Below are 27,911 nucleotides of genomic sequence, written 5' to 3' on the forward strand. Positions count from 1 at the left end.
TATCTCATTTAAAACATGTAATATTAAACGCAGATGCATACATCTTAACATATATACCTCTTCCTATAAATGTAGTATAATATTATATATAATGGAAAGGACATGAAAATGGATAGATGAATCTGTATTTATTTATAAGAAACATACCTGAGACTCTGAAAAAACAAAAACAAAAACAAAAAAAAACACAAAATGAAACGTACCTGATGGTTGAAACTATGATTTCATTACAAACAGGGCTACTTCATAAGAGTCTTCAAAATATAATAAGATTATCCCACCCATCACCATTTTATCTCCTATGATATTCAATGTTATCAAACTTAAATATGATAATACAAAAATTCTTTTATGTGCTGGGTAGAGATTTACAAAAAGCAATGAAATGGAAGTGCATGAGAAAAATTTAGCTATACTAGCTTCAGAGAGCAACAATCCTAAAACGATGAATTAAAATAAATAATTTATTTAAATCACAATTACTTTATACCATTACTCTAGAATTTAATTTTCATTTTTCTCACCTTCAAAATAGCTTCAAAGAGAAAAACAGTCATACCTCCTGCAGTGTCCCATCTCCTCCTGCAACAATGATCACATCTGTGTTTTCCATCAGTTCCAGGAGTTTCTTGGCTTGTCCCTCATAATCTGTCTGAAATACCAAGGAAGCCTTTGGTAAGTTTATCAGCCTAGCGTCACAAGGTTAAAGGTTTGAAAATGTGGGATATCTTTAAAGTTTTACACTGACTCTCTTAGTAAATTTCACATAATTGATAGACATAAAAAAATAGCTATCAAAGCAATTATGTACACTTGTTACAGTTTTACACTTTTAGAGCCAGAGGGACCTCAGAAACTATTTAGTCAGCTCCTTACTTTAAAAATAAAATTCAAACCCAATAATTTGTCTGTTACACAGCTAGCTAGTCAAAGGCCTCATTTCCAGTCCAGTACAGATTCTATTACATCCTTTACAGGAAGTCAAGTGTACATGCAAATAGGGAGAAGCAGATGTGATGACAAGAGCACAGATGTCAGAGCCCAAGAGACCTAGATTAAATCTCAACTCTGCTACTTTTTAGCTGAGTGACCTTAAACTCTATGGATCTTAATTTCCTCATCACTGAAATTATATGTGTTGAGGGAGGGAATAATGATAGCTTCTCTGTAAAACAGCTGTAAAGCAGTTGGTAAGGTAACTAACTGTTCATAACTGGTATTGTACTAAATAAAAGGAGGTTATTATTGTTTTGTTATGACTATACATAAAGAAATACAGGTATGATTCGAAGCAGTCACAAAACAATGCCTAAGCCTTACCATTTTTATTGACATCATTTGATCTCAGAAACAGACACCAATAATATGTAAAACCAAACACTAAATTTCAATAGACATAATGCAACTAATACTAAAATAGAAAACGCTCCCTCCAATTGATATCACACTAGACATACTAATAGACAAAAATTAAATGTCTGGATTTCAGGTGGGGTAAAGCCCTGTGGCATAGTAAAAAATATATATCTGGGCTGGGTGCGGTGGCCCATGCCTGTAATCCCAGCACTTTGGGAGGCCAGTGCGAGCGGACCAAGAGGTTGAGTTCGAGACCAGACTGGCCAACATGGTGAAACCCCAACTCTACTAAAAATACAAAAATTAGCCAGGTTTGGTGGTGCATGGCTGTAATCCTAGCTTCTTAGGAGGCTAAAGCCGGAGAATCACTTGAACTTGGGAGGTGGAGGTTGCAGTGACCTCAGATCACACCACTACACTCCAGCCTGGGCGACAAAGCAAGACTCTGTCTCAGGAAAAAAAAACAGATAGATAGATAGATAGATAGATAGATAGATAGATAGATAGTCTTTGTCCTTGGTTCTTGGCCCAGAGCTAAAATCCCTGGAATTTCCTGAGTGATAAAAATGTCTTTCGTTATTCATGGCAAGCCCCTCTCAATTTTAACAGAGTTTGTGCTGATAGGTGACTGGTGGGCCCCTGGATAGCTTCAAGATGGGAGCTGGTCATCAGAAGGGCCAGCAAGGTGATTAGAGGGTTGGAACTTTTAGCCCTACGCTTAACCTCCAGGGAAGAGCGAGAGGCCTGAGATTGAGATTACTCAGCAATGGCCAATAATTTAATCAATCCTACCTGCTTAAGGGAACCTTCCTAAGCAAGGGAGTGTGGGGAGCTTCCAGGCTGGAAGCAAACACCTCCACATTGAAGTGTTGAGAGGAGGCACACCTACAGAGGAAGGGTATGGAAGCTCTGTGCCAATCCCTCTGCTCCCATACCTTGCCCTATGTATCTTTCCATTTGCTATTCCTGAGTAGTATCCTTTACAATGTACTGGTAAACATAAGTGCTTTCCTGAGTTTGAGTTATCGAACCTGAGGAGAGAGTTGGGGAACCTTTGATTTGTAGCTGGCAGGTCAGAAGAACTGGTGACCATTTCCCCAGGATATGAGACTGGTGGCTGAAGTGTAGACAGTCTTGTGAAACTGAGCCCTTAACCCATGGAGTCTGCACTAACTCCAGGTGTCGGAGTTGAATTGAGCTGAGTTGAATTGAATTGACCAGAATTGAATTGCTGGACATCCAGCTACTGCGAGAAAAGACTCCAGCACCTGAGCCAGTAAGTCCTACATGACATTAATTTACAGTTAACACAGAGGAAAAAGGAAGCCTCCCTAAAATAATACCATCTAATTTTATGACGAATAGTTCCACTTTTATTCTAAAATTATTGGGCTTTATAGTTACATATTTGCAAATATTTGACTTTAAAAAAATGTATATAGGTCAATCTGATTAAAATAATAGTTTGTGAACACTCAGAAATAGGTGGTCATTAGGAATAAGGCTGCGTTCTCACTAAGGCCAAGTGATTTCATACTGTCCTCATTTCCTTCTTCTTTCCCCCCACCCCCCATTTCCTTCTTTGGCAGATCAGCTACATCAGTAGATCCTGGAAATTAGACAGACATATTACATCTGGTTTTCAGCAAGACTGCTGGCAAGTCACTTGATGATCTCCCTGTGGACAGGTGAAGAAATGTGGAAACAACATGCTAGAATACAAGTAAGTAGAAGAGCTACCAATTCAATTATCTATGTCCAAAATGTGATGCTCGTTGGAATGATATCAGATTGCTGGAAGATTCCTAGGACATGTCATTAAGGGTCCCCCTTCAGCCGTTTCTTATGCAATACTTTATCAACAATGGAAGTGAAAGGTAATTTACTCAATACGCAAATGATGCAAAGCTGACATTTGCCCCTCCTTACTTCTCTAATCTCATCCTCTCTTACTCTCATCCTATGCTCATTTCACTCCATCCACGCTGGCCTCTTTATCATGCTTTAAATATGTCAAGTACACACGTGCCTCGGGGACTCTGGACATGCAGTATCACAGCTCGTGATACTGTGATACTCCTTCCTCAAGCATCTCCATGACTAATTCATTTCCTTTGGGTGTCTATTTGAAGTTTATCTTGTCAAACTTGCCTTCCTTGACCATCTGCACTAAAATAAAACCCCTATTAGTCTTTGTCTCTTTACCTTGCTTAATCTTTCTTCTTAGCACTCATCACCATCTGACAAATTATATGTTTATTTGTATATTTGTTTCTCATCTGCATTATTGCTTTCAAGCCTTGAAATGTACATCTTTAAGGACGGATGGGGAGTTTATTTTGTTCAGACTACATCCCCAAGACCTAGAACAAGGCTTAGCTCATAGTGGGAACCAAATAAATATTTGCAAAAACAAATTAATAAATGTAAATAGGTACATGAATAAAAGAATCGAAGTTTTAAAAGATTTGACAGATCTGACAGACCATAATTTAAAATATTAATAGAGATCATATTAATATATTTGAGGCTCCAATCTTAGGAAAAAAATCCAAAATGCACTAAAAAAGCAAGGATAAAAATAGTGACCTAACAATTACTCATCTCCCAGAAAAAAATCTAGATGCTAACCTTACACCTTTCACAAAAACTAACTCAAAATGGATCACAGGCCTAAAGGTAAAATGGAAAACTATAAAATGCCTAGAAGATAACATAGGAGAGAATTTAAGTGATCTTGGGTTTGGTGATTGAGTTTTTAGATACATCACCAAAAACATGATCCATGAAAGAAAAAAAAAATTGATAAAATGAAATTCAGTAAAATTTAAAACTTCTGCTATATAAAAAAACACTATTATAAGACTTAAAAGACAAGCCACAGCCTGAGAGAGAATATATGCAAAATGCATAGCAAACAATTTGCATCTAAAATATACAAACAACTCTTAGAGCTCAACAAAAAGAAACCAGCCCAATTAAAAGGGCAAAGATCTGAACAGACACCTCATCAAAGATCTACAGATGGATAATAAGCATATGGAAATATACTCAACATTATATGTCATTAGAGAATTGCAAATTAAAACAATGAGATATCATTATACATTTATGTCCATGGCTAAAATCCAAAACACTAACAGTGACAAAGACTGATGAGGATATGGAACAACAGGAACTCTAGTTCACTGGTGGTAATAATACAAAATGGTACAGCCACTCTCCGTAGCAATTTCTTACAAAACCATAGTCTTACCATATCATCCAGCAATAGCACTCCTAGGCATTTACCCAAATGAGTGGAAATCTTATTTTGTCCACCTAAGAACCTGCACATTAATGTTTCTAGCAACTTTATTCATAGCTGCTGAAACTAGAAGCAACCAAGACATATTTCAGTAGGTGAATGGATAAACTGCAGTACATTCAGACAATAGACTATTATTCAGCAAAGAAATGAGCTAACAAGCCATGAAAACATAATGGAGAAATCTAAACTGCATATTGCTAAGTGAAATAAGCCAATCTGAAAAGGCTACCTACTGTATGATTCCAACTATGTGACATTTAAAAAAATTGCAAAGGTATGGTGACAGTAAAAACATCAGCCCTGGAGGGAAGGATGAATAGGTAGAGCAGAAGAGCAGCAAGGATTTTTAGGGCAGTGAAATTTATCTGTCTGATAATATAATGGTGAACACAATGCATTATGCATTTGTCAAAACCCACAGAACTGTGCAACACAAAGAGCAAATGCAAATGAAAACGATGGACTTGAGTTAACAATAATGCATCAATGACAGTTCATCAATTGTAGGAAAGGTACCATACTAATATGAGATGTTAGTAATATGGGAAATTGTGGGCAGGGGAGAGAAGGAATATAGGTACTCTGTGATTTCTGCTACATTCTTCCTTCAACCTAAAACTGCTCTAAAAAATAAAGTCCATTTTTTAATAAAGTGGCCTTATGGTACACAGCAAACAAAATAATGAGTTCCATATGACTCAAAGCATGATATATCGACAAGAACAAAAGAGTCTGAGCTTCAGCTGTTTGAAAGAATGGTGATCTTGCTTTACTCTTCCTTAGATAGCCCATACCTCATTTCTGGGCACTACTGGAGAATATTTAAGGGAACAATCAGGAAGCTGACAGATTTGAAACCATTACCCGCATGAAGAAATTGGAAATGTTTAAACCACAGAAGGCTCAAGGGAGGGTCAGGATAACATTTTGCAGAAGACTATTTTGCAGAAGAAAGATTAAGCTTCTTTCACATGAACCCATGGGATAGACCCAAGCCCGAAGTCAATGATTCTCAATCCAACTACACATTATAATCACCTGGGAATGAATAAACAAACAAATGAACAAGTGAATGAATGAAATTATTTTTAAATACAGACACATAGACTCCACTCCACATTAGTTATATCTAGGGAGTGAGACCTGGGTATAAGTTATATTTTGAAACATTTCCAGGTAATTAGATATTCAGCCAGAGTTGAAAACCACTGACCTATGTGTAAAAACTCTTGGGAACCAGATTTCTTTTCAAAATTAGGAAGAATATTCTAGTAGTGCTATCCTAAGGTGTAATAGGGTGTCTTGGAGGTTTTATGTCAAATGGGAGGCAAAGCCCAAGGTAGAAAGCACATGCCTTAGAGTTGACAGGCCTGGGTTTAAACGAGCTCTGTCACTACTAATTGTATAACGGAGCAGTTTTCTAGATGTTTGTATCCTCAATTTCCTCATTCATAAAATAAAGATGACACTCAATTTCATTGGGCTGTATGTGATTTAAATAAAACCAGCTACATGAAGTGCTGCAATTCCATTTCTAACAAAATGTTAGACTAGGTACCCTGCCATTGACTTTTTTTTTTATATTATTTTTGTTATCAATGCAGAACCACTGAAAATTAATGAAAACATCTTTGATGCATCAATAAATGAGAATAAAGTACAGAACACTAAATATAAAACTAGCACCTATGCAGTAAATGTTTTGAGGGCATCTAGTGAACCAGGTAGATCTGAATGCTGGTTATCAAAGTTTCACCAGGTTCTAGGAAAAGCAAACAAAAATCCCAGGACCTGCTCAAGATTAGTCAATCTAATATAGAACCACACCCCACTATAAACCAGGATGCAAAAGACTGTATGTGAACTTTAGAGAGAACAAAAAAGTTGACTTACTCTACTCCTAGATGATTCCCAAGGTACTGCAAAGACGCTTTCATGTTCTGAAATTTGGTGCTAAATGAAGGAATAAACATCTTCCCTGAGAATCCACAACCTTACACTAGCCTTTACATAAGTAACCCAAATGTGTGCTACCTGGGTAATCTGAAAAAAATCTCAAGCTAAATATTTAAAAAGTTCACAGAACTTTCTTATATGTATTATGCATTGGGAAAGACACAACATTCTGTGGTACTACTCCTGCTAAACTACATAATCTGAGTCTAATCATGACAAAACAGTAGATAAACCCAAACTGAAGGATGTTCTACAAAAAAAAAAAAAAAAAAAAAGAAAAAAAAAAAGGCTTGAACTCTTCAAAAATGTGAAGGCCATAAAAGAAAAAATACTGAGGAACTTTTTTAGATTAAAGTTGCCTAAACAAATATCCACAACTAAATACAACATGTGATCCCAGATTGGATGCAGAACAAGAAAAAGTGTTTTTTCTTTTGTTATAAATGACATTCATGGAACAATGAACTTAATTTGAATAAATTCTACAAATTAGATAATAGTACATCAATGTTAATTTCTTGATTTTGATAACTGTTCTGGCAGTTATATAACAGTGCCCTTGTTTTTAAGATACAGATATTTAGAAATAAAAGAACATTATTTCTGCAACTTATTCTCAAATAAGTCAGAAAATAGGTATATGTATATACATTCATACATATACACACACACATACATGAAAAGAGAGAGCATGTGTGAACATGGTAAAATGTTAATACGGCAGTTGAGGAGTTTGGATGAAGTGATATGGAAATTTGTATTATTTCTGTACTTTTTTTTTATAAGTTTGAGATTATTTAAAAATAAAAGCGAATCAAAAAGAAAACAAACCCTGTAAAAAGTAGTGGTTTCTACTGAGGCACAAAAAGTAAACATCGGTATTTCTATTTCTATTAATTTTTTAACCACATCCTTTCAAATGTCTATTTTCTGTATATGTAATGTACATATTAGTACTTGTATATAATTGATAACTATCTCAAATTGGAAAAAATTATAAATACATGAGTCACAGGACATTTGAACATAGGTTAGGTAGTGTAAGATGATATAAGAGAATTGTTACTTTTGCTAAGTATGAAAATGGCACTGTAGATAAATATAAAACTCTCCTTATTTGTTTAAAAATACATGTAAAAGTATTTAGGGATAAAATTAGAGGACGTCTATAACTGACTTCAGGGAACCCAGCTACCATGTGAAGATACCTAGTGGAGACCACATGAGCCAGAGGACAGCCAGCATCAACTTGAAGACATGTGAGTAAAGCCATCAAAGACCACCCTTCCTCAGCCATGCCACTAGGAGCCCAGGTGAGACTGCTGACCCATGGAATCATAAGCAGAAAAACAGTGAGGCAGTTTGTTCTGTAGCAATAGATAACCGGTATAGAAATAAGCCCAAATACATCAACGATTACGAGAAATGTTGGAATGAATTAAACAGTCAAGTCAAAAGATGAGAAAAATGGCCTTTACAATATCCTGCTTTCATGCTTTTATCAACAATACATGTAAAATATCAGGATACAAAAAAGATGAAAGTAAAGGGATATAAAAATCATACCAGGCAAAAACTAAAAGTAAGTAAGCTAGTATAAATTATCCATTATACCAGATAAGATAGACTATCACAAAAGGCATTATTTGTGCTAAAAATAGTCATTCTATGACAGGATCAAAATGTAAGAAGATTGAAATAATTTGAAACTTTAGTGCACTAATAACATAGTCTCAAAATACAAAATGCAAAAGTGGACAGATCTATGTAGTGAAACAGACAAATCCACAGATACAGTGGGAGATTTCTAACACCTCCTTCTTGATAATTTGTATAGTTAAAACAGAAGAAAAAATCAGTAAGGACATACAAGATTTGAACCCACAGAATTAACAGACTTGACTTAATGAACATATATAGAACATAGTACCCAATAACTGATATATACTATTTTTAGGCATAGATACAACATTTATTGAAACAGAGCACGTGTTAGACCATAAAACAAATCTCAACAAACTTTAAAATACTAGAATATTTTATAGACTACATTTTTTTTTTGGCCAAAATGCAATTAAGTCTGAAATCATTAACAAAGACAATCACAAAAACTTTAGATCTGGAAATTCAGAAACATGTCTCAGTAACTCATAGATGAAGCAAAAATCATAAGGAAAATTCAAAAATATTCAGAAATAAATGATAATAAAAATACCATTCATCAAAAAGCATAGGATGCAGCTGAAGCAGATTGGAATTTGTAGCTTTAAATACATACAATAAGAAAGAAAGATAACAATTAATGAAATAAGCATTGAAGTTAAAATGTCAGAAAAAGCACAGTCAAAAATGTTTTTTTAAAGTAGAATGAAGGAAACAGTAAAAAATGATCAGAAATGAATGAAACATAAATGAGAGGATCAATAAGCCAAAAAATGGTTCTTGGCAAGGCCTAATTAAATTGACAAACCTCTCACAAGATTACTGAGAGAAAAAAAAAAGAGGGTACAAATAAGCAATATTGAGATTGAAAATGAGGCATTATAGATGCTATAGAAATGTAAAAGGTAAATAGACGATACTATGAACAACCTGATGTCAATTAACTTGAAAATTTAGATGAAACACATGAATTCCTTGAAGAATTTACCTTACCAAAATTAAGTCAAGAAGAAATAAAACTTGAGTACTTCTTGAACTATTAAAGAAATTTAACGCATGAATTAAAAAAAAAAAAAAAAGATCAAAAAGGCTGGGCACAGCAGCTTATACCTATAATCCCAGTACTTTGGGAGGCCAAGGCAGGAGGATCACTTGAGTCCAGGAGTTCGAGTCCAGTCTTGGCAATATAGTGAGATCCTGTCTCTCTATATATACAGACAGACAGACAGACAGACACACACACACACACAGACACACACACACACACACATTAAAAACAGAAAATCTCCCATCAAGGAAAGCTCCAGGCCCAGATGGTTTTACCTGTGAGTTTCACCAACTATTGAGAAAACAAACATCAGTCTCACATACTAATGTCTCTCATACCTGCCATATTACAGGTGCTCAAATATATGTTAGTTTTCTTCCCCTTTATCCTATCCCCAGAGGCAAACAACTGGAAAATCATGCCGGAAAAGTCGGAAAAGAGGGTTCAACACTGCATGGTAAACTAGACAAAATGATCCTTTTTAACTTCTATGATTTACTGGAAGTGTACAATATTAGAAATCGGTCAACCACAGACTTATAACCACAGTAAGAGTGGTTTTCACCATATACACACACATAGGTACTTACCCATACATCTCTCATTTAAAATTCAACAAGTAGGGTCTTGCATCTTCAGAAACAGTATAATTCCTTGTAATTTATGCTTGCCTCCTTTTCTTCTTAACTAAATCTCAAATTCTCAAATTTTAAATTTCTGAATTCTCAAATTCTGAAGCTTTATCATTTAAAATTCTTCACCAGTGATAATTCCTTACTAGAGAGAAAATGGTTTACCTGTTTGTGGAACTACTAAGAAATTAAATTAATTATTCAAACTTGAAGATTGTGTATTTTCAGGAAAAGAATTCTTACAGCTATAACAATTTTCATCTTCCAAGAGATGTAATTCCACATCCCATCTTTCAGATGAAAGGTATCAAGTTCTCCAAGCCTCCCTCAATCCAATTCTGAAAATGAAAAGCTGACGCTATTTGGAAAAAACAAAACTGCTTTTATCAATTGTCAGAACAGGTTACGACATTAGTTTCTTTGCTTTTGTGACAAGCAATTTTTGCTAAGAAGCCAAGAGAAGAGGTTGTTATAAGAGGCAGCCGTTTGGGTGAAATAAACATTCTGGAACCATCCTCACCTTAACAATAGTCACATCCATGCCGGATAAATGTAAAATCGGGGCAGCATTTTTTTCGAATAGAGACCTGGCTTTGCTGTAAACAAAGGAAAAAATGCAAACATTTTAACACAGGTTATCAAGAGGAAGAACAAAAAGCCTTACAATCTTCTTTAAGGCAGAGTAAGAAAGACCATGAAATACAGGTTTCCTTTATTTGGTCAAGTACAGAAAGTTTAACAAGTAATGAGTTACTACGAATGGAAGAATAGAACCTTTCACTCTGGGAACTCTGAGAATTTGCTGTTTATCTAATGCAATAAGCTCTTATCCATTTGGGATGCTTATAGTTCACACTGTAGTTCCTCTAGGGGAAGAACAGACACTAGATATGGTTCCATTCAGGCAACAATGCTTGATTCACTCAACTATTCACTGAGCACCTTCGGTGTGATAGACACAGGTGGAAGAGCTAGGAATACAACATGACAAAGCAGACAAAACTAATTCACCAGAAGCTTGTCTGAAACTCCCAGGCACAGTCATGCCCTCTCTGTGCTCCTCTAGTACCTTATACACAACTCTGTTAGTGACTTTCACACTGTATGGTGATTAGAGACTTCCAAGACTGTTGTCAGCACTAGACTGGAAGCTTTGCAAAAATAAATACCAAATCTTATTAATCCTGGAATCCCCTGACCTCTAGGGTTGTGTATGGCACACTTAGAAAGTACTTACTAAGTATCTGATTAATTAATGCCTAAACGAATGAATGAACCTGCCTTAAATACAGACATGTAAATTCTGAGGAAAAGGAAACAACATGGATATCTTAAAATAAGAGAAAAAACAGCCTTCAAAGAGTTTGCATATTTCAAAAGTATTATGCATATCATTCAGACATTGCACTCTTATCCAATTCAGGTCAGAATTCAAAAACACAGCCTAGGAATCCAGGGATGCAGAAGTTGCAAAACAATCTCTCTCACCAATGGCATAGTCTCAAAGTCAAACTAATGTTTAAACATAACAATTGCCAGGCGCGGTGGCTCAAGCCTGTAATCCCAGCACTTTGGGAGGCCGAGGCGGGTGGATCACGAGGTCGAGAGATCGAGACCATCCTGGTCAACGTGGTGAAACCCCGTCTCTACTAAAAATACAAAAAAATTAGCTGGGCATGGTGGCGCGTGCCTGTAGTCCCAGCTACTCAGGAGGCTGAGGCAGGAGAATTGCTTGAACCCAGGAGGCGGAGGTTGCGGTGAGCCGAGATCGTGCCATTGCACTCCAGCCTGGGTAACAAGAGCGACACTCTGTCTCAAAAAAAAAAAAAAAAAAAAAAAAAAAATAACAATTAGTTGACCTGCCTTTTACATAAATATTTCAACTATTACGTAAGGAAAAAAAAATCTAGTACTTTCAATCAATGTCAAACACCTAACTTTTATATCCATAGTTACTCAGTCCTCTTCTAAAAAAGATACTATTTTTAAATTAAAGATGTATCCTTTGATCTTAAGGATACTTTATACAAAACTTTAAGGATATTTTATAGAAGAGACATTTTATATTAAGCTACAAAAGCAGCTAATGAGGAGCATGTATAGTTATGCACAGGCCAAACTCAAAATTCTTTAAACTAAAAAGAACCACCAAATGGTATATAGAACACAAAACATTTCTTATCTTGAATTAAAATAGAAATTGAGAGGCTTGCACAAATTTTCACAAGAACCATCCAAAAGAATATTTCAAATGGGCCAGGAGCAGTGGCTCACGCCTGTAATCCCAGCACTTTGGGAGGCTTAGGTCAGGAGATCAAGACCATACTGGCTAACATAGTGAAAACCTGTCTCCACTAAAAATACAAAAAATTAGCCAGGCATTGTAGTACATGCCTGTAGTCTCAGCTACTTGGGTGGCTGTGGCAGGAGAATCGCTTGAACCTAAGAGGCGAAGATTGCAGTAAGCTGAGATCACACTACTGCACTCCAGCCTGGGCAACAGAGCGAGACTCCAAAAACCTCTCTGAGCATATAATAAGCAAATTAAATATATTCTACCTTTCTACTGCTCTGAATGATTATTAGAATGAATATAAAAGGGTGAATGAAAATTTCTCCTTTCCAGCTCACCATTTCTGGAGTTAACCCAACATTAAAGGGCTGAGCTAGTGATACTGCAAACAGTTCTCCTTCCAGGGTTGCTTTCATTACTAGATTGATATGAAAGGATCAGTTGAAAGTGGATCAGATCTATTTCCTAAAAGCAAAATTATGAAGAAGTCTCAATCTGCCATATCAATCACAAATCTGTGACCTCTGCTGAGTCTGTTTAAGAAATCAGATTAGAACATTTGGGTCTTTATTCACATCTTTATACGATGTTCTAAGTTCAGAAAACCTCTAAAATAAAGGTGAAGACTTTTTTCCTTCTAATGTTCTATATAAAAGATTGAAAGGTAAGTGTTACTAGTAAGAAATACATTATTTATTATATAATTAAAGGCGAGATAGCACCAAGGCTAAATAAAAACCTTAGGTACTTACAGCAACTTCCAGGCTCAGGCACACACACAAAATAATTACTCTTTTATGTATTATTTATTAATGCTAAACACACAGTTATTTCTTAAAGCTCTTATGTAGTTTTAAACCAGTACTACATAATGAAATAGCTACATGATAAATTATAAATGTGTCAGGGCAGAGCCATGATGACAAAAATAGTGCAATTAAATAGTCAAAGCTTTAAAAACAACACAAAAAAAGGGATGCCAGGCTTTCCTAGAAGCACACAGGGATTCACCTTGTTAAAGGAGACAACGCTTTAAGAAAAGACTTTCCTTCAGTGGCAATATTTTAGCTTACCTTTATAGAAAGCTATTATAGTTCTAAACAAGAATCTACTTTTTAAAATGCAAATACATGTAAATGCAAACATGTAAAAAGAACCTAAAATTGCTTGGAAAAATTTGCTTATTAATTTTAAAAATGTAGATACTTCTTAGAAGCAGGAATTCAAAATAACTGGTTATTGCTTAAACAAATTGGCATAAGTTTCATCAGAAATTAGCAAGTTGTTAATTTATTAGGTCTCTAAAACGAGCCCATGGTGAAGAGTAACAATTCAGCAGTTTATGAAATGGAAACAGTGCCTAATAAGCATTATCTCATTTAATACCAAAGGTCCCTATTCCACATAATCATTTTTAAAGTATGTACTTTGGCCTTTCTGATTTTACAAATGAGTAAACTGGGGATTTCAGAAGTAGATTAACCCCCACAATATAACAGGGCTAGTAAGCAGCAAAACAGTAAATAGACCAGGTTCCTCAAACTCCCATACCCATGCTGAATTCTCTGTTATCTTCAGCTACAGGCCACCACTGACAATTTAATTATCTTGGGTATTTTGACTGTATTATATTAGGACTTGTTGATTTGTTGGTATGATTTAGTATTGATATTGAACAAAAATGATCAATAGGCATTATCACTGGTATATTTATGGGGGAGGGAAGCTGCTCTAACAAAACCCAGTAGATATGATTCAGTTAGGCAGAATAGTCTGTTTAGACAATCTGAATTAAACAGCTGAATTACAAAGAAATAAAGCAGGCTGTGTCCTCCTGTCTATGAAGTCACACTCACTGCCTCCCAAGAAATGAATAGAAAAACTGACATCAGATACTCTTGTGTTTTATTTGACAATATTATGCTTATCACTTATAATCCAGCCCAAAGCTTCTTGTTGTTGTTCTTATTACCTTAATGTCATTTGACTTTGATCTCATAGAATCCAATTTAGTACATATTTACTAATTTTCTTTTTCTTTCTTTCTTTCTTTCTCTTTTTTAATTTTTTGAGACAGGGTCTCACTCTATCACCCAGGCTGGACAGCAGTTGTATGATCATGGCTCACTGCAGCCTCAACCTCCCAGGCTTAGGTGATCCTCCTACCTCAGCCTCCCAAGTAGCTGCAACTACAGGTAAATGCTACAGCATCTGGCTAATTTTTGAATTGTTTCCAGCTAATTTTTGTAGTTTTGTAGAGACAGAGTTTCACCATGTTACCCAGGCTGGTCTCAAACTCCTGGGCTCAAGTGATCTGCCCACCTCGGGCTCCCAAAGTGCTGTGATTACAGGCATGAGCCACTGCACCCAGCTTACTAATTTTCTGACTCCCAAAAAGCAAAAAAGAATTGTTCTGGACATTAGGGACATTAAAAGATATCATTTGTTAACACTCAATCCTTTAATTCTGACTATTTTTTCAAAGTAAATTTTTAATTATTTATTCTAAAGCCATCAAGGTCTTTGTATTCATATTTCCAACTGAATGAGTTGCATCTAACATTGTAAAAAAAAAAATGTTTTGCTTATTTATTTTTTCTTAACAGACTTTGAGTCCCCACATACCCACTCTCCACCCCTGCATATAGCCTTTCCACCTTTTAGTGTGGTTCATTCATATAATCAATGAACTGCCATGATCAAATCACTATATACCCAACTCGCAACTATTCTTCACACCTTAATTCCCACAATTTCTTCACATGACCTTCCCAGGCCAGCCAGACCAGTTACAGACTGTCCTGTGTCATAACAAAGCCATAGCTAGGTCACTCCTGTCTCCAGGCCCCTGTCCCATGGACCATTTCCTCAATTGAGAAGAATGAGTAGCCTTCTCCTGCCTGCTTCTTCTCAGGCCTAGCTCAAGGATCATCCCTTTTGGAAAGAACGTTTCTGATCTCCCAAGCCCGCAGTATTCTTGGCCATCTCTGAACATCCTGTGGACAAAGATGGCCTAATGATTTACATCCTAGCAGTATAGCAGTCACTCCCGGGGGACTACTTCCAAGCAAATGAGACATCTTTGTAGGTGTTAATCCTGGAATGATTATTAAACTTCAATTAGACAAGTTTGCTAAGCATCCATTAGCTTTATAGTTATTTCTCATTTAACTGTTATTTCTACATTACAAATGAATCTTATTGCTAGAAGAGTACTAAACCTAGTTCTTCCAATTCCACGTAATCTCACTAGCTGCCTCATAGTCTGTGATGTCTTTCCCCCTTTGAAAAACCAAGTATCTAACAAGTCACAAACGGAACTACCCTTTGCAAGCTGCAGGATTGAGAAAAACAGTTGCCTTCTTCAATTGTGCATTGGGAGGAATAAGTTGATTGCCAAACACCTAAAAAAGAAAAAAGCAAAGTTTTCAGTAAGAGTTCAGTTATTTGGTAAATGTCACATGTATTCTTTCATTCCAAAAAAATTTACTTACAGCACATACGGTATCTTCCCTTGGGGGAAAAATGTTCTTTCATAATTTCATATTAACAAAAATACTATCAACAACAACAACAAAGTAGCATTATTTAATGACCATAAGCTCTATTTTGCATTGGAATAAAAAATCCTGCTTTATCTACTAGAGGCAAATAACATTTATTTTCTGTGTAAGATATGGCTAGGTTTATTATAAACATTCAATTAGTAAGGCCATAGTCTGTCAGGAGAGAAGCTTAATCTTAGTGTCTTTAGTTTTCAGAGTACAATATTCTCTCCAACTCATCACTAAAACTTGTTCATGACGAATCTTTGTGTTACCAGTTAATCTTCATATATTTATACACATACAAAATAAACCTAACACTCTCCTTGTCTTCTCTTCTTTGCAACCCTGTATAACTAAATAGCAGCAACTGGCAGGGGAAAAGAAATGTAACTAATATATACCAAGCACCTTTTATTTGACATTTTTTACACAGATTATTCTTAGTTCTCAGAAACCAAGGTGGTATGAAATAATCTTAGTTTCCCAGATTAGAAAGTCCAGAATCAGGAAGACTAAGTTCCTGAAAGTTACAGAGTTGATAAATTACAAGCCTGGAATATACATCTTCTAATTCCAAAGCCAAAACTTTTACTCTCTAAGCTCTAAAGAGAGGATCAAGGATGAGAATTAAGAGGCAGAGGACTAGATGTGAGGAGTCCAAATGAGAAATGAATGGGAACTCTTGTCATTATGTCTGAATTGGAAACAATGGTCAACAAAAAGAATAAGAAAAGGAAAGGCCGGGCGCGGTGGCTCAAGCCTGTAATCCCAGGACTTTGGGAGGCCGAGGCGGGTGGATCACGAGGTCGAGAGATCGAGACCATCCTGGTCAACATGGTGAAACCCCATCTCTACTAAAAATACAAAAAAAAAAAAAAATTAGCTGGGCATGGTGGCGCGTGCCTGTAATCCCAGCTACTCAGGAGGCTGAGGCAGGAGAATTGCCTGAACCCAGAGGCGGAGGTTGCGGTGAGCCAAGATTGCGCCATTGCACTCCAGCCTGGATAACAAGAACAAAACTCCATCTCAAAGAATAAGAAAAGGAAAGTACCAAAATGGGCAAAAATTGGGGTCTTCAATAGTGGGAGCAGATCTGGGCCAAGAAAGCAGAATTCTAGTATGGAAGTACAAAGTAAAGATAGGAGGAAAAAAGATTATGCAAAGTTGTTGTTTTTTGTTTTTTGTTTTTTTTTTTTTGAGATGGAGTCTCTCTCTGTCACCCAGGCTGGAGTGTGTTAGCATGATCTTGGCTCACTGCAACCTCTGCCTCCTGGGTTCAAGTGATTCTCCTGCCTCAGCCTCCTGAGTAGCAGGGATTACATGTGCCCACCACTGTGCCCAGCTAGTTTTTTTTTATTTTTAGTAGATGTGGGGTTTCACCATCTTGGCCAGACTGATCCTGAACTCCTGACTTTGTGATCCACCCTCCTTGGCCTCCCAAAGTGCTGGGATTATAGGCATGAGCCACGGTGCCTGGCCGCAAAGATTTTTTATTGGCTAACTTACTCTAAATCTGCCACCTCCCTGAGAGTTCATTTTGGAGCCTTTCATACCATTGTCTATTGCTTGCTTTAAAAACAAAATTAATTTTTTTTTCTGAAGCAGAGAAAAAGACTGTATCTTTGTAAGAAGTTTCTGGCATATTATAATTTGTTTCCAGTCTTACTTAGACCTTAATATTTTGCTGTTAAATCTCCAAATATTGTAATTTTTTCTTTTTCTATCTATACTATTTCTGGAATCAGGCAGAATGACATCACTAACCAGGCTCTCTTGCCTACCAGATTCCATACCTATGCTAGTAAGATTATTCCTCCTTGTCCTGATTTCTTGGCGTCTAAAGTTTGTACCTACTTGCAACTCAAGTCTCAGATTCACAGTAGGCTAAGGAGTTTACATGAGACTACATTAAGTTTATGTGAGATTTGTTTTTAAAAATCATATTCTTTCAAGAATTTAGACTGTTAAGGGAGGAATACAGATAGGAAAATTAGCCAGCAGAGGCTATAAAGGCAAATCCACTTCCATTTGTGAGATGGAAGGAATTAAACATGCGGGGGAAGTGGAGAATTAGAATAGAAGAAAGAAATAGAGGAGAAGGAGAAAATCACTAAAGGAACATCATCCCTGAAAAAGTATGAGGAGACAGAACTCAGAACAGAGGTGGAAGCATTTACCTTCAACAAGAAAGGGAGGGTCCTACAATCACACAGGCCTACTCTTCCTTAAAGAGAGAAAGAATGGGTTTCCCTCCCAGGAGGATTTTCCAGTTGGTAATGACTGGCTTGGGACAAGGATCACCTTTAATTTAATAATAAAGTTTATTTGAATTGATTTCTAAAACAACTTAGAGCCATATGAGAGATAACACATTTAAACAAAAAAGTAATCAAATTCTTAAAACACCGACTTAGAACAGCTAGATAACAATCGCTAAAGAGAGGAATTAATTTATAGTATCTATTGTCACTGTCATCCATGAAAACATTGCAGAAACAAACAGGAGGTCTGCCACTTACTTCTACTAAACACTTCATATCTTTGCCTCTTTTGATTTTCATGTCTCTATTTCAGTATTTCTGACATCATAAGTTCAAATGATACAAAACAAAAAGGCAACTCAGTCACAGAATTTCAACTGCAAAGTATAACGTATATTTTTGCAATGGGGGACAAAAATGGGGGTCTTAAATTTGAAAGGATTTATAATCCAGCTATAATCAATTAGCCATATAAATGAACATTTAAGTAAAATCTCATGGAATTGGGATAACAGTGCACATGTTATGGCTCAGTTGAGCCTGGAGATAGGCTTTAAAAATATGAATCAACAATTTTAAGAAGATTGGACTTTAGAGGTAACACTTGCTCTGAACTGATATCCTTGGGGGTTATTCTGATCAGGAATGATTCAAGGGTTAGGCAGATCTACAAAGACAACTGCAGACACAAACAAATTCCCAGAGCTTCTACCAGTCCAGTTCTGTGTTCTTGGGACCAATCCAGAAACAAACAGTCTACAAGGGTGGGCGTCAGAACTGCTCTTCACCAGATGGTTAACTTCCTGGAGTTCTACTCAGAGTTGGCTCCCAGCGTGATTCATCCTGATAGTGCTAAAAAATAGCCAAACTGCACAGATGCAAGACACTGAAAGTCCCCTAAAGAGCTCAGCTTTTCTGCACAATGAAGATAAGGAGGGGTTTAATTTTATCACATTAAATAGTATTACCTGAGCTTCTTGACAGGCTGCTCTCCTAAGCAGGTTATCACTATCAAAGTAAGCAAAAGAGAATAATCATTAGCTTTAGTAGATTATGATCCAAACCAAATCTGTGAGTTTTTTTTATTTTTTAATATATACACCTCTTCTCTAAAAACACCCAAGTGAAAATTTCCTAAAAACCTGATAACAGGCCGGGCGCGGTGGCTCAAGCCTGTAATCCCAGCACTTTGGGAGGCCGAGGCAGGTGGATCACGAGGTCAAGAGATCGAGACCATCCTGGTCAATATGGTGAAACCCTGTCTCTACTAAAAATACAAAAAAGTAGCTGGGCATGGTGGTGCATGCCTGTAATCCCAGCTACTCAGGAAGCTGAGGCAGGAGAATTGCCTGAACCCAGGAGGCGGAGGTTGCGGTGAGCCGAGATCGCACCATTGCACTCCAGCCTGGGTAACAAGAGCGAAACTCCGTCTCAAAAAAAAAAAAAAAAAAACCTGATAACAAGTTATCCGGATATTTGAAAAATACATTCTCTGAATAAAAGTTTGTATTAAATATTTTCATATTCTGGTAACCAGAATAATACCCCATCCCCCCAAATTTTCCACATCCTAATCCTCAGAACTTGAGGATATGCTACTTTACATGGGAAAAGGGATTTTTATGGACATGATTAAATTTAGAGACTTGAGATGGGGAGACTGTCCTGGATCATCCAGATGGACCCAACCTAACCACCAAGGCCCCAAAACAGAGAAAGTTTCCCAGTTGTGATCAGAGGCAGATGTGATTATGGAAGAATGGTCAGAAAAATGCAACCTTGCCAGCTCTGAAGGTAGAAGAGGGCATTGAAGGGAGTCAAGGAATGTGGTAGCCTCCAGAAGCAGAAAAGCAGAACAATTATCCCTAGAGGCTCCAGAAGGAACACAGCCCCTGCCACACTCTGTCTTAGCCCAGTGAGAGCTGTTTTGGACTTCCAATTCACAGAATGCAAGACAAGAAATCTGTGAACCACTAAGTTTGTGGTAATTTGTTAAGGTAACGAGAGAAAACTAATATACATATCCTGCATTTTTCTTACCCAGTGGAAATTAGGTCATTTGCCACAAGTTATTTGATCTTTAGTTTTTTCTACTGTTTTATCTAAATCACTTGTTTTTTTTAATCACCATCAGACACTAAATAAGATCATAAAGGGAGAATTTTGTCATGAGGCAAAATTTTAGCTTCCAAAAATGAAAGCATTCTGTCAGAATATGATCACCTATTTAACATCAAGGTCTCTAAAATATGTTTATACCATAAAAGCACTTTAAATGGCTCCAGTCACCTACGGGCTCCAGAATCTTCATCTAAGAGTTTGTGCTAATGCACATCGCTGACACTGCTCAGATAGTAAGTTCAACTTGGTTAACAACAGTAAAGAAATCAAATACCCAGAAAAGATGAACAATAACCAATTTAAAGGAAAACCGGAAAAAAAAAGGTAATTTTGCTTGTATTCTTTCTAGACTTTGAAAAATAAAATTGAAGACGTTAAATTTTGCATTTTCACAGTAATTCAAATGGGATTTTGACATTTACAGTGAATGAAAAGAAATAAGTAATCTTTGCTTTTTGCCAGAGTTGCTGTCAAAGGCTGCTGGCTCAGTGATTCCATAGCCAGGCTGCAGAACGACCCCTGAATTCCATAAAGCAGGCGGCTTCACTAAGAGAACATCATCCACAGGGAAGTATTGATTCTGTGAATCTAAAACCTAAGAACCAGCCAGACATGGTGGCTCACGCCTCTGATCGTAACACTTTGGGAGGCTGAGGCAGGCAGATCACTTAAGGTCAGGAGTTCATGACCAGCCTGGCCAACACGGTGAGACCCCATCTCTACTAAAAATACAAAATTAGCCTGGCACATGCCTGTAATCCCAGCTACTCAAAAGACTGAGGTAGGAGAATCCCTTGAACCTGGAAGGTGGAGATTGCGGTAAGCTGAGATCCTGCCACCGCGCTCCAGCCTGGGCTACAGAGTGAGACTCCGTCTCAAAACAAAACAAAACAAAACAAAAAACCGAAGAACCATATTTTACTGAAATTATAATGGCATCAATACCCGAAAAGCTGATGCTATTCGATAACAAACATTTTCAGGAGACTCATCCCTTGTGAAATCCAGCACAAGCCAGCCCAGTCCCCATTGGCTGAAGTGACTCTGCTCCCCTGTGCCCAGGTGGCAAAGGGCGTTGTGCAACCTTCTCTCCCTCACACCCAGGATTCACAAATATTCATGGTTTTTTAATATAACTTCCCACAGGAAATGACACATATTCATGTTTTACTTTTCTTCTTACGTCCCTCCCCATCAAATGCTCTCACTGAATCATGCTAACAACAGTAACAACAACAAAAATATACTAGAAGATGAAGTAAATTCAGGGTACGAACTAGCAAAATATCTTGAAAATAATTAACATGTCACTAACGCCTTATAGCTTACTCAATAATTTGCATTTATGACCTTATATACAATGAAGAGGCAAAACACTGAATCCACAGTAACCTCTGGATAACAAAATAATACGAGGTTCCTCATAGTAACCTGGGCATTGTCACTGGCCTTCCCCCTGTACTGTGCTGACCCCCAGTCCAGGTTGCACAGGGCCCTGGGAATGCAGCTTCCAGCCTCTCCCAACTGTGCTCCTTCGGCCACTGCTTTCCTTTAGCAGACCGATAACCTTGTGCCTCCAATCTCTCCTATAAACTCGCCCTATGGATTTTTCTGCACAAGCCCCCTATGCTTCTGCCAAAGCTGCAATCCCATCTCTATATCCTGCCCATGTCCAGGCTCCTCCTCTACCGCGCAGGACAGATCTCCGAAAGGCAACAGGCTCCTCTGGGTCATTAGGAAAGAACATCACCCTTGCCACAGCTCAGCCACACTGATTTCCATGGACCTAGCTAAAAAGACAATCGCTCTCAATGTGCACAAGAATATGCGGCAGCACTTTAGGTAGCACCTAAAATGCGTTAGATCATTTTCTTCCCTAAGTTCTTTGTTGCCAGAAGTAAAGTTCTGATTGTTAGCTTGTGACTAAATGTATCATTAAAGATTTCAGCTCTCCTGAGTTTATTAATTCTGCTCAATTTATCAGAATGCTATTCAAAATCAAAAGATTTTGATAGTTAATTCCCAGAATTTAATGTGCCAAATGGAATATCCTGTCAATGCCACCTGTGAGAGTGCCAGAATACGTACCAGTTTTGATATTACAAAAGAAAAATCTCATTATAATCATATGTAACTTTGTTTAATATCAAAATGTTATTAACCATCTTGATCTTGCTCTCTGATTTTTATTTCTAAAAATCAAACACATTCTCGAAGATAAAAGATTTCTCCCATTGAGATAGTCCAATGATCTATAGCAAGCTCTGAAAAGTATCTCAACAAAGAAATTCCAAAAATGTTTCAGTAATGTCACCATTGTCAGAATCAAAGACGAAACTTAACATTCATAGAGCAACTACCTTGTACCAGGTACTATGGCAGTTATTTTCATAAAGCTTTAATCTTTGTAAAACCTTGCAAGGCAGGCATTATTAGGTATATAAAATATACTCATTTTACAGATCAGGAAAGCAAGACTCAGAGAAGGAAAGTGACATGCCCAAAAACACAGAGTTACTAAGTGGTAGCATCAGAAGCGTTTGAACCAGAGCTACTCCATCTCAAGCGGGGGTTGGGTAAAAAGAGGCTGAGACCTACTGGGCTGCATTCACATGAGGTTAGGCATTCTAAGTCACAGGATGAGATAGGAGGGCAGCATATACAGTTCATAAAGACCTTGCGGATAAAACAGACTGCAAAAAGAAGCCGGCCAAAATCCACCAAAACCGAGACTGCAACAGAGTGACCTCTGGTGCCCTCATTGCTCATTATATGCTAATTATAATATAGTAGCATGCTAAAAGACACTCCCACCAGCACCATGACAGTTTACAAATGCCATGGCAACATCAGGAAGTTACACTATATGGTGTAAAAAGGGGAGGAACCCTGAGTTCTGGGAATTGCCCACCCCTTTCTGAGAAAACTCATGAATAATCCACCACTTATTTAGCATATAATCAAGAAGTAACAGTAAGTACAAGCAACTGAGTGGTCCATGCTGCTGCTCTGCCTATAGAGTAGTCATTGTTTTATTCCTTTCCTCTTTTTCCCCATGAAGTAAGTCTTGCTCTGCCCCCGAAGGCTGGAGTGCAATGGCACCGTCTCGGCTCACTGCAACTTCCACTGCCTGCGTTCAAGTGATTCTCCTGCCTCAGCCTCTGGAGTAGCTGGGATTACAGGTGTGCACCACCACACCCAGCTAATTTAGGTATTTTTAGTAGAGATGGGGGTTTCACCATGTTGGCCAGACTGGTCTCAAACTCCTGACCCTTGTGATCTGCCTGCCTCAGGCTCTCAAAGTCCTGGGATAACAGGCGTGAGCAGCCACCATGCCCAGCCTACTTTCTTAATAAACTTGCATTCACTTTACTTGTGAAGTTGCCCTGAATTCTTTCTTGTGCAAGATCCAAGAACCCTCTGGCGGTCTGGATTGGGTCTCCTTTCTGCTAACAGCAGAGTTTGAATTGAAACCCATGCCCACCTGGCCCTAAGCAGATGCTTTAATGCCTTTTCTTCTAAACTTCTGATAATACTCCATGGGCAATTACTCATTCAGTTGTATGTTTTATAGCACATTTTTAAAATTAATTGCATAGTTTCATCTAATATAAATTTTTAAATGTATACTCATCTATTTTTTAAAAGATCAGGTGCAATAATGCTTCTGAAGGTAGTTGGTGAAACAAACTCATTTAACACAAAGTGCTGCCTATGGCACAGAAATAAGATTTGGTCCTGCCCTGAAGCAGCTTCGGATCAAGCAACAAAGAAGAACAGCTCTTGGTAAATAGCGGTGGCATAGTAAAAGATGTATTTCTTAATAAATAATAGGCCAGGCACTGTGCTAGGTGTCTTGGACACGCTGGTGAATACGCCCATCATTCCCTGTCCTGGTGAAGTTTATATAGTTTAGTAGGGAACAATGACAATTCAACAGGCAATCATGATGCAATTTTACTTTTATGTACTCCATAAAAGGGGCACATAATGGAGGCATCTAACCTAGTTTTGAGAGAATTAGAGGCTTTTTGCAGGATGTGACACTGAAGCCAAGATCTAGGGGAAAAATAAAAAGTAGCCAGACAAAAATGGGAGTAGAATCTAGGCAAGAGAAACAGCATGTTAAAGCTCACAAGTGCTAGAACATGACCAATTTATGAAGGAGAAAGTAGTTGGGGACAGCTGGAGGCAGTGTGCCATGGGAGGAGCCAGGTAAAGGCCAGGTCACTAAGGACATTTTAAGCTATTTAAGGAATGTGGATTTTATCCTAAGGGCCATAAGGGGCCATTAAAGGGTTTTAAGAGAATTTATGTGACTAGATTTACATTTCGAGGGATTATTCTGGCTGCAGTGTGTGAAGAAGGCATTGGTCAGAGGTAAGACCAAATCTAGTGAAACCTCAGAGGCTCTCTCAGTAACCCTGAGTGATGATGACTGGAACTAGGATTGTGGCGGAGGAGACACAGAGAAGAGGACAAATTCAGCAGATATTTAGGAGGTAAACTTGAGGGATGGCTGGTGGGAATTAAAGAAAGAAAAGATGCCGACATCCTGCACTAAGCGACATCCTGCATTAAGCAATCCGTGGAAGGCAGTGCCATTCAGAGAGGGAATGAAGTAGAAAGCGCAGATGTGAGAGGGAAGAAACTGAGCTGAGTTCTGGTATGTCTATCGACATGGGGTGAGAACCCAGGTGGCAGTGTCTACAGGACAGCTGGAAATGCAGGTCTGAAGTTCTGTATAGCAGTCTTGGATTTATGCTAATAGAAGGAATGGGAGTGGATATCATGATCTATAATGAGTAGGGTGAAAGTAGGAGGAAGAGATACCCTGATCGTGGGACAGTTGACAGAGACCACCAAATGAATCTCAAATAAAATGACAGGGGTACTTCAAATAAAATGACAGAGGTACTTCATTTGAAAGTCAAAGGCAAGGGAGCTAAAAAAAAAAAAAAAAAAAAAGGAAAAGGAAAAATCAGATAGAGAATTGACGGAAAAGTTTTCCTTATCTCCTACCATTCCCCCTCGATGCTGCTTCTGTTCTTGGCAAACTGCATGTTTTGCTGTTGTTTTTTTTTTGTTGTTTTGTTTTTGTTTTTTTATATGAAAGTCCAGGGGAAAGTGCAAACGCAGTCCCCCACTACCACAAACTATGCAGTCGAGTTTCCCACATTTGGGGAAATTGCAGGGGTCAGCACATCCGGAGTGCAATGGATAAGCCTCACCCTGGGAAAACCACCTTTGTGATCATGGCATCTCCCCTGCCAGGTAAGTATATGTTTTGCTGTTCTTAAGAGATACAACAAACTTTACATCTTCCAAGATTTCGTCATTTTATCCTTTCCTTTTTTAAAAAAAGGCCAAACACAATAAAACCCATTCCCTTACCTCACCACACAAAAACTGCTTTTCTTATCTTCCTTCTACATGATAAACTTCTTCAAATCATGGATAATTCACCATTTTCTCATCCACAGCCCACAGCACACTCTCCTAGATAGAGGGTACTTGTTTAATAAATAAGTGGCAAATGTTTGAACAGGAGAGATTGACTCACTGTGCTCAGACAGGCAGGCTTTGTCCTGCAGAAGAAACTGAAGGTTATTCTTTGTATGAAGATTTGGCATTCTGAAAGCACAGATGAGTGGGGATGCTTCTCCAGCATGATAACCACCAAAGGGGAAGGGTAAGAGTCATTGTGGTGTAGTACAGGATGAAAAACCAAACAATTCAAAATTGTGAAAATATTACCACATCAAGAAGCTCCCAGGGTGTGTGGGGTGTGGGTGTGTAGAGTGTAATGGAATGAGTACCTTCTAAAGAGGCTAAGCAGGGAGCTCCTTTTGACACACCAGGAAGCACCAAGAACTGGCCCTGTAGCTGAAGAACTCTGAGTGTGGTCATCAGAAAGGTCCAGATTACTAATGATTCAAGAATCTGAATGTGAACTGAAGACGTCATTTTCAAGCCAACCAAAAAAAAAAAAAAAAAAGGGCACTGCATAGATTCTAAGCCCGTGTTCTTTCCACTACACCATGCTGTCTTCTGATAACTGAAGTTAAATACAAGTTAAAAGAGGTGCTACAAAATGTAGTCATATCAAAAAGGGTCCCTGCAGATCTGCTCAGTATTAAAATGCAGGTTCTTTGACAGAAAGAAATTAGAAGGCTCTGGATTAGAAAATGAAAAAAATCTGCTGATGTCACTCTGCCTGAGGCTTGAAAAGAATAAGAACATGCCTGCTACTATAGGTAATGGGATGCTCTCTATTTATCCCAAGCCATAAATGTTTTATTACTTTAGGACTGCAAAATAAGATAAGTTGTTATTCCAATAACAACTTTACATAGAGAGAAAAAACACATTGATCTATCCTATTTTCCAAAATGAATATTTCCCACTGCAGACCAGAGGCAAATCGTACAGCCATTTCTACCACTAGCTTTTCCCTTGGTGCATGCAAACACAGCTTTTGCTTTAAACAAAATAGATTTCAAGTTTAGATGTTTATAACAACCACTGCAACTTGTCCAGGCTTCCTAGAATAATTAATCATGATATTGCCAGTGGCTGTGCCCATGGTGGCTCATGGAGCAATAGGAATGGAGCAGAAATGGAAGCAAAGACAAAAACTTATCTTAGAAGTATGTGCAGAGGGAGAGAGCTTTTCTGAACTATACATTGCATAGCCCTCCCCATATCCTGGGTTCCCTACCCAAACAGATAATGGCTGCAGTGAACCTCTGTCATACATGAGAAAATAGTGACCATCTCTGCCTTTCTGACAGAAAGACAGCTGATCAAGCAGGAGGAAATGCATCTTGCTAAGAAAGAATGCTTGATCTTTTGGGCCTACTGAAGGTCCATTTTAGACAGCATGACAGGTCAGAAAACCAAGGGAACAGTGAAAATGTTAACGATTTTTAAAAGGATTTTAGGGCCTACTGGTCTGGTCTTCCCCTATTTAACCAAAGAAGGTTATGTCTTCTTGTTCGCCAAACCACACCATGATGTGCTACCTCTACCAAAGAAACTTGTATTTTCTTACCTCTCCCAAGCCCAATGCAACAAAGAAGTTTCCTAAAGTCATGAAAGCATAAAGCATCAGGAAGAAATCCTATTGACAACCATATATTAAGTGGTGAGTGTCTTCATTTCAATGTCCCTTAGAGTGCCTAGAAAGCGTGAGAGAAAGTAAGGGCCACAGAGGATATGGCATTAGAATTTCAACATCTGCATTGTTGATGGTGAAAAGTTTAGCAAAAGAAAAACAGCTAAAAATTCTACTATCAAATGCAAAGGAGAAATGTACAGCACTGCCCCTATACTAGTAAAAAGTATACCAACTTGCATTCAGGATTTTGAAGTCAAATGTGTGAACCCAAAATATCTTAGACAGGTCTCAATTTAGAAAGTTTATTTTGCCAAGGATAAGGATGCAGCCATGAGACAGTTTCAGGAGGTCCTGAGGACTTCTGCCCCAAATGGTCAGGGTATGCTTTTCTACATTTTAGGGAGACATAATAACAGCAATCAATACATTTAAGATTTACACTGGCTGGGCGCGGTGGCTCACGTCTGTAATCCTAGCACTTTGGGAGGCCGAGGCGGGTAGATCACGAGGTCAAGAGATCAAGACCATCCTGGTCAACATGGTGAAACCCTATCTCTACTAAAAATACAAAAAATTAGCTGGGCATGGTAGTGCATGCCTGTAA

General features: G+C 37.8%; 1 protein-coding gene and 1 non-coding gene across 5 annotated transcripts in view; both read right to left on the bottom strand.

The window, feature by feature from the left end:
• AGK (acylglycerol kinase) overlaps nt 1-27,911 on the bottom strand; it is a 113,733-nt gene that overhangs the window by 58,294 nt on the left and 27,528 nt on the right. For all 4 annotated transcript variants that reach the window (XR_012512005.1, XM_039472672.2, XM_039472673.2 and 1 more), the window contains exons 3-6: nt 19,035-19,074; nt 15,582-15,661; nt 10,485-10,560; nt 560-652 (exon numbers count right to left, since the gene is read on the bottom strand). Coding sequence is in view for 3 of the 4 variants with exons in the window: in XM_039472672.2 (XP_039328606.2) it covers nt 560-652; nt 10,485-10,560; nt 15,582-15,661; nt 19,035-19,074 (289 nt within the window). In the remaining variant the exon portion in view is untranslated. The remainder of the gene's footprint in view (nt 1-559; nt 653-10,484; nt 10,561-15,581; nt 15,662-19,034; nt 19,075-27,911) is intronic.
• Nucleotides 25,306-25,469, bottom strand: LOC120365525 (U1 spliceosomal RNA). The gene has a single exon (XR_005580443.2). It is a non-coding gene; the product is annotated as a U1 spliceosomal RNA (small nuclear RNA).

This window comes from Saimiri boliviensis, chromosome 10 (genome assembly GCF_048565385.1).
Source record: "Saimiri boliviensis isolate mSaiBol1 chromosome 10, mSaiBol1.pri, whole genome shotgun sequence".
NCBI classification, from domain to species: domain Eukaryota; kingdom Metazoa; phylum Chordata; class Mammalia; order Primates; family Cebidae; genus Saimiri; species Saimiri boliviensis.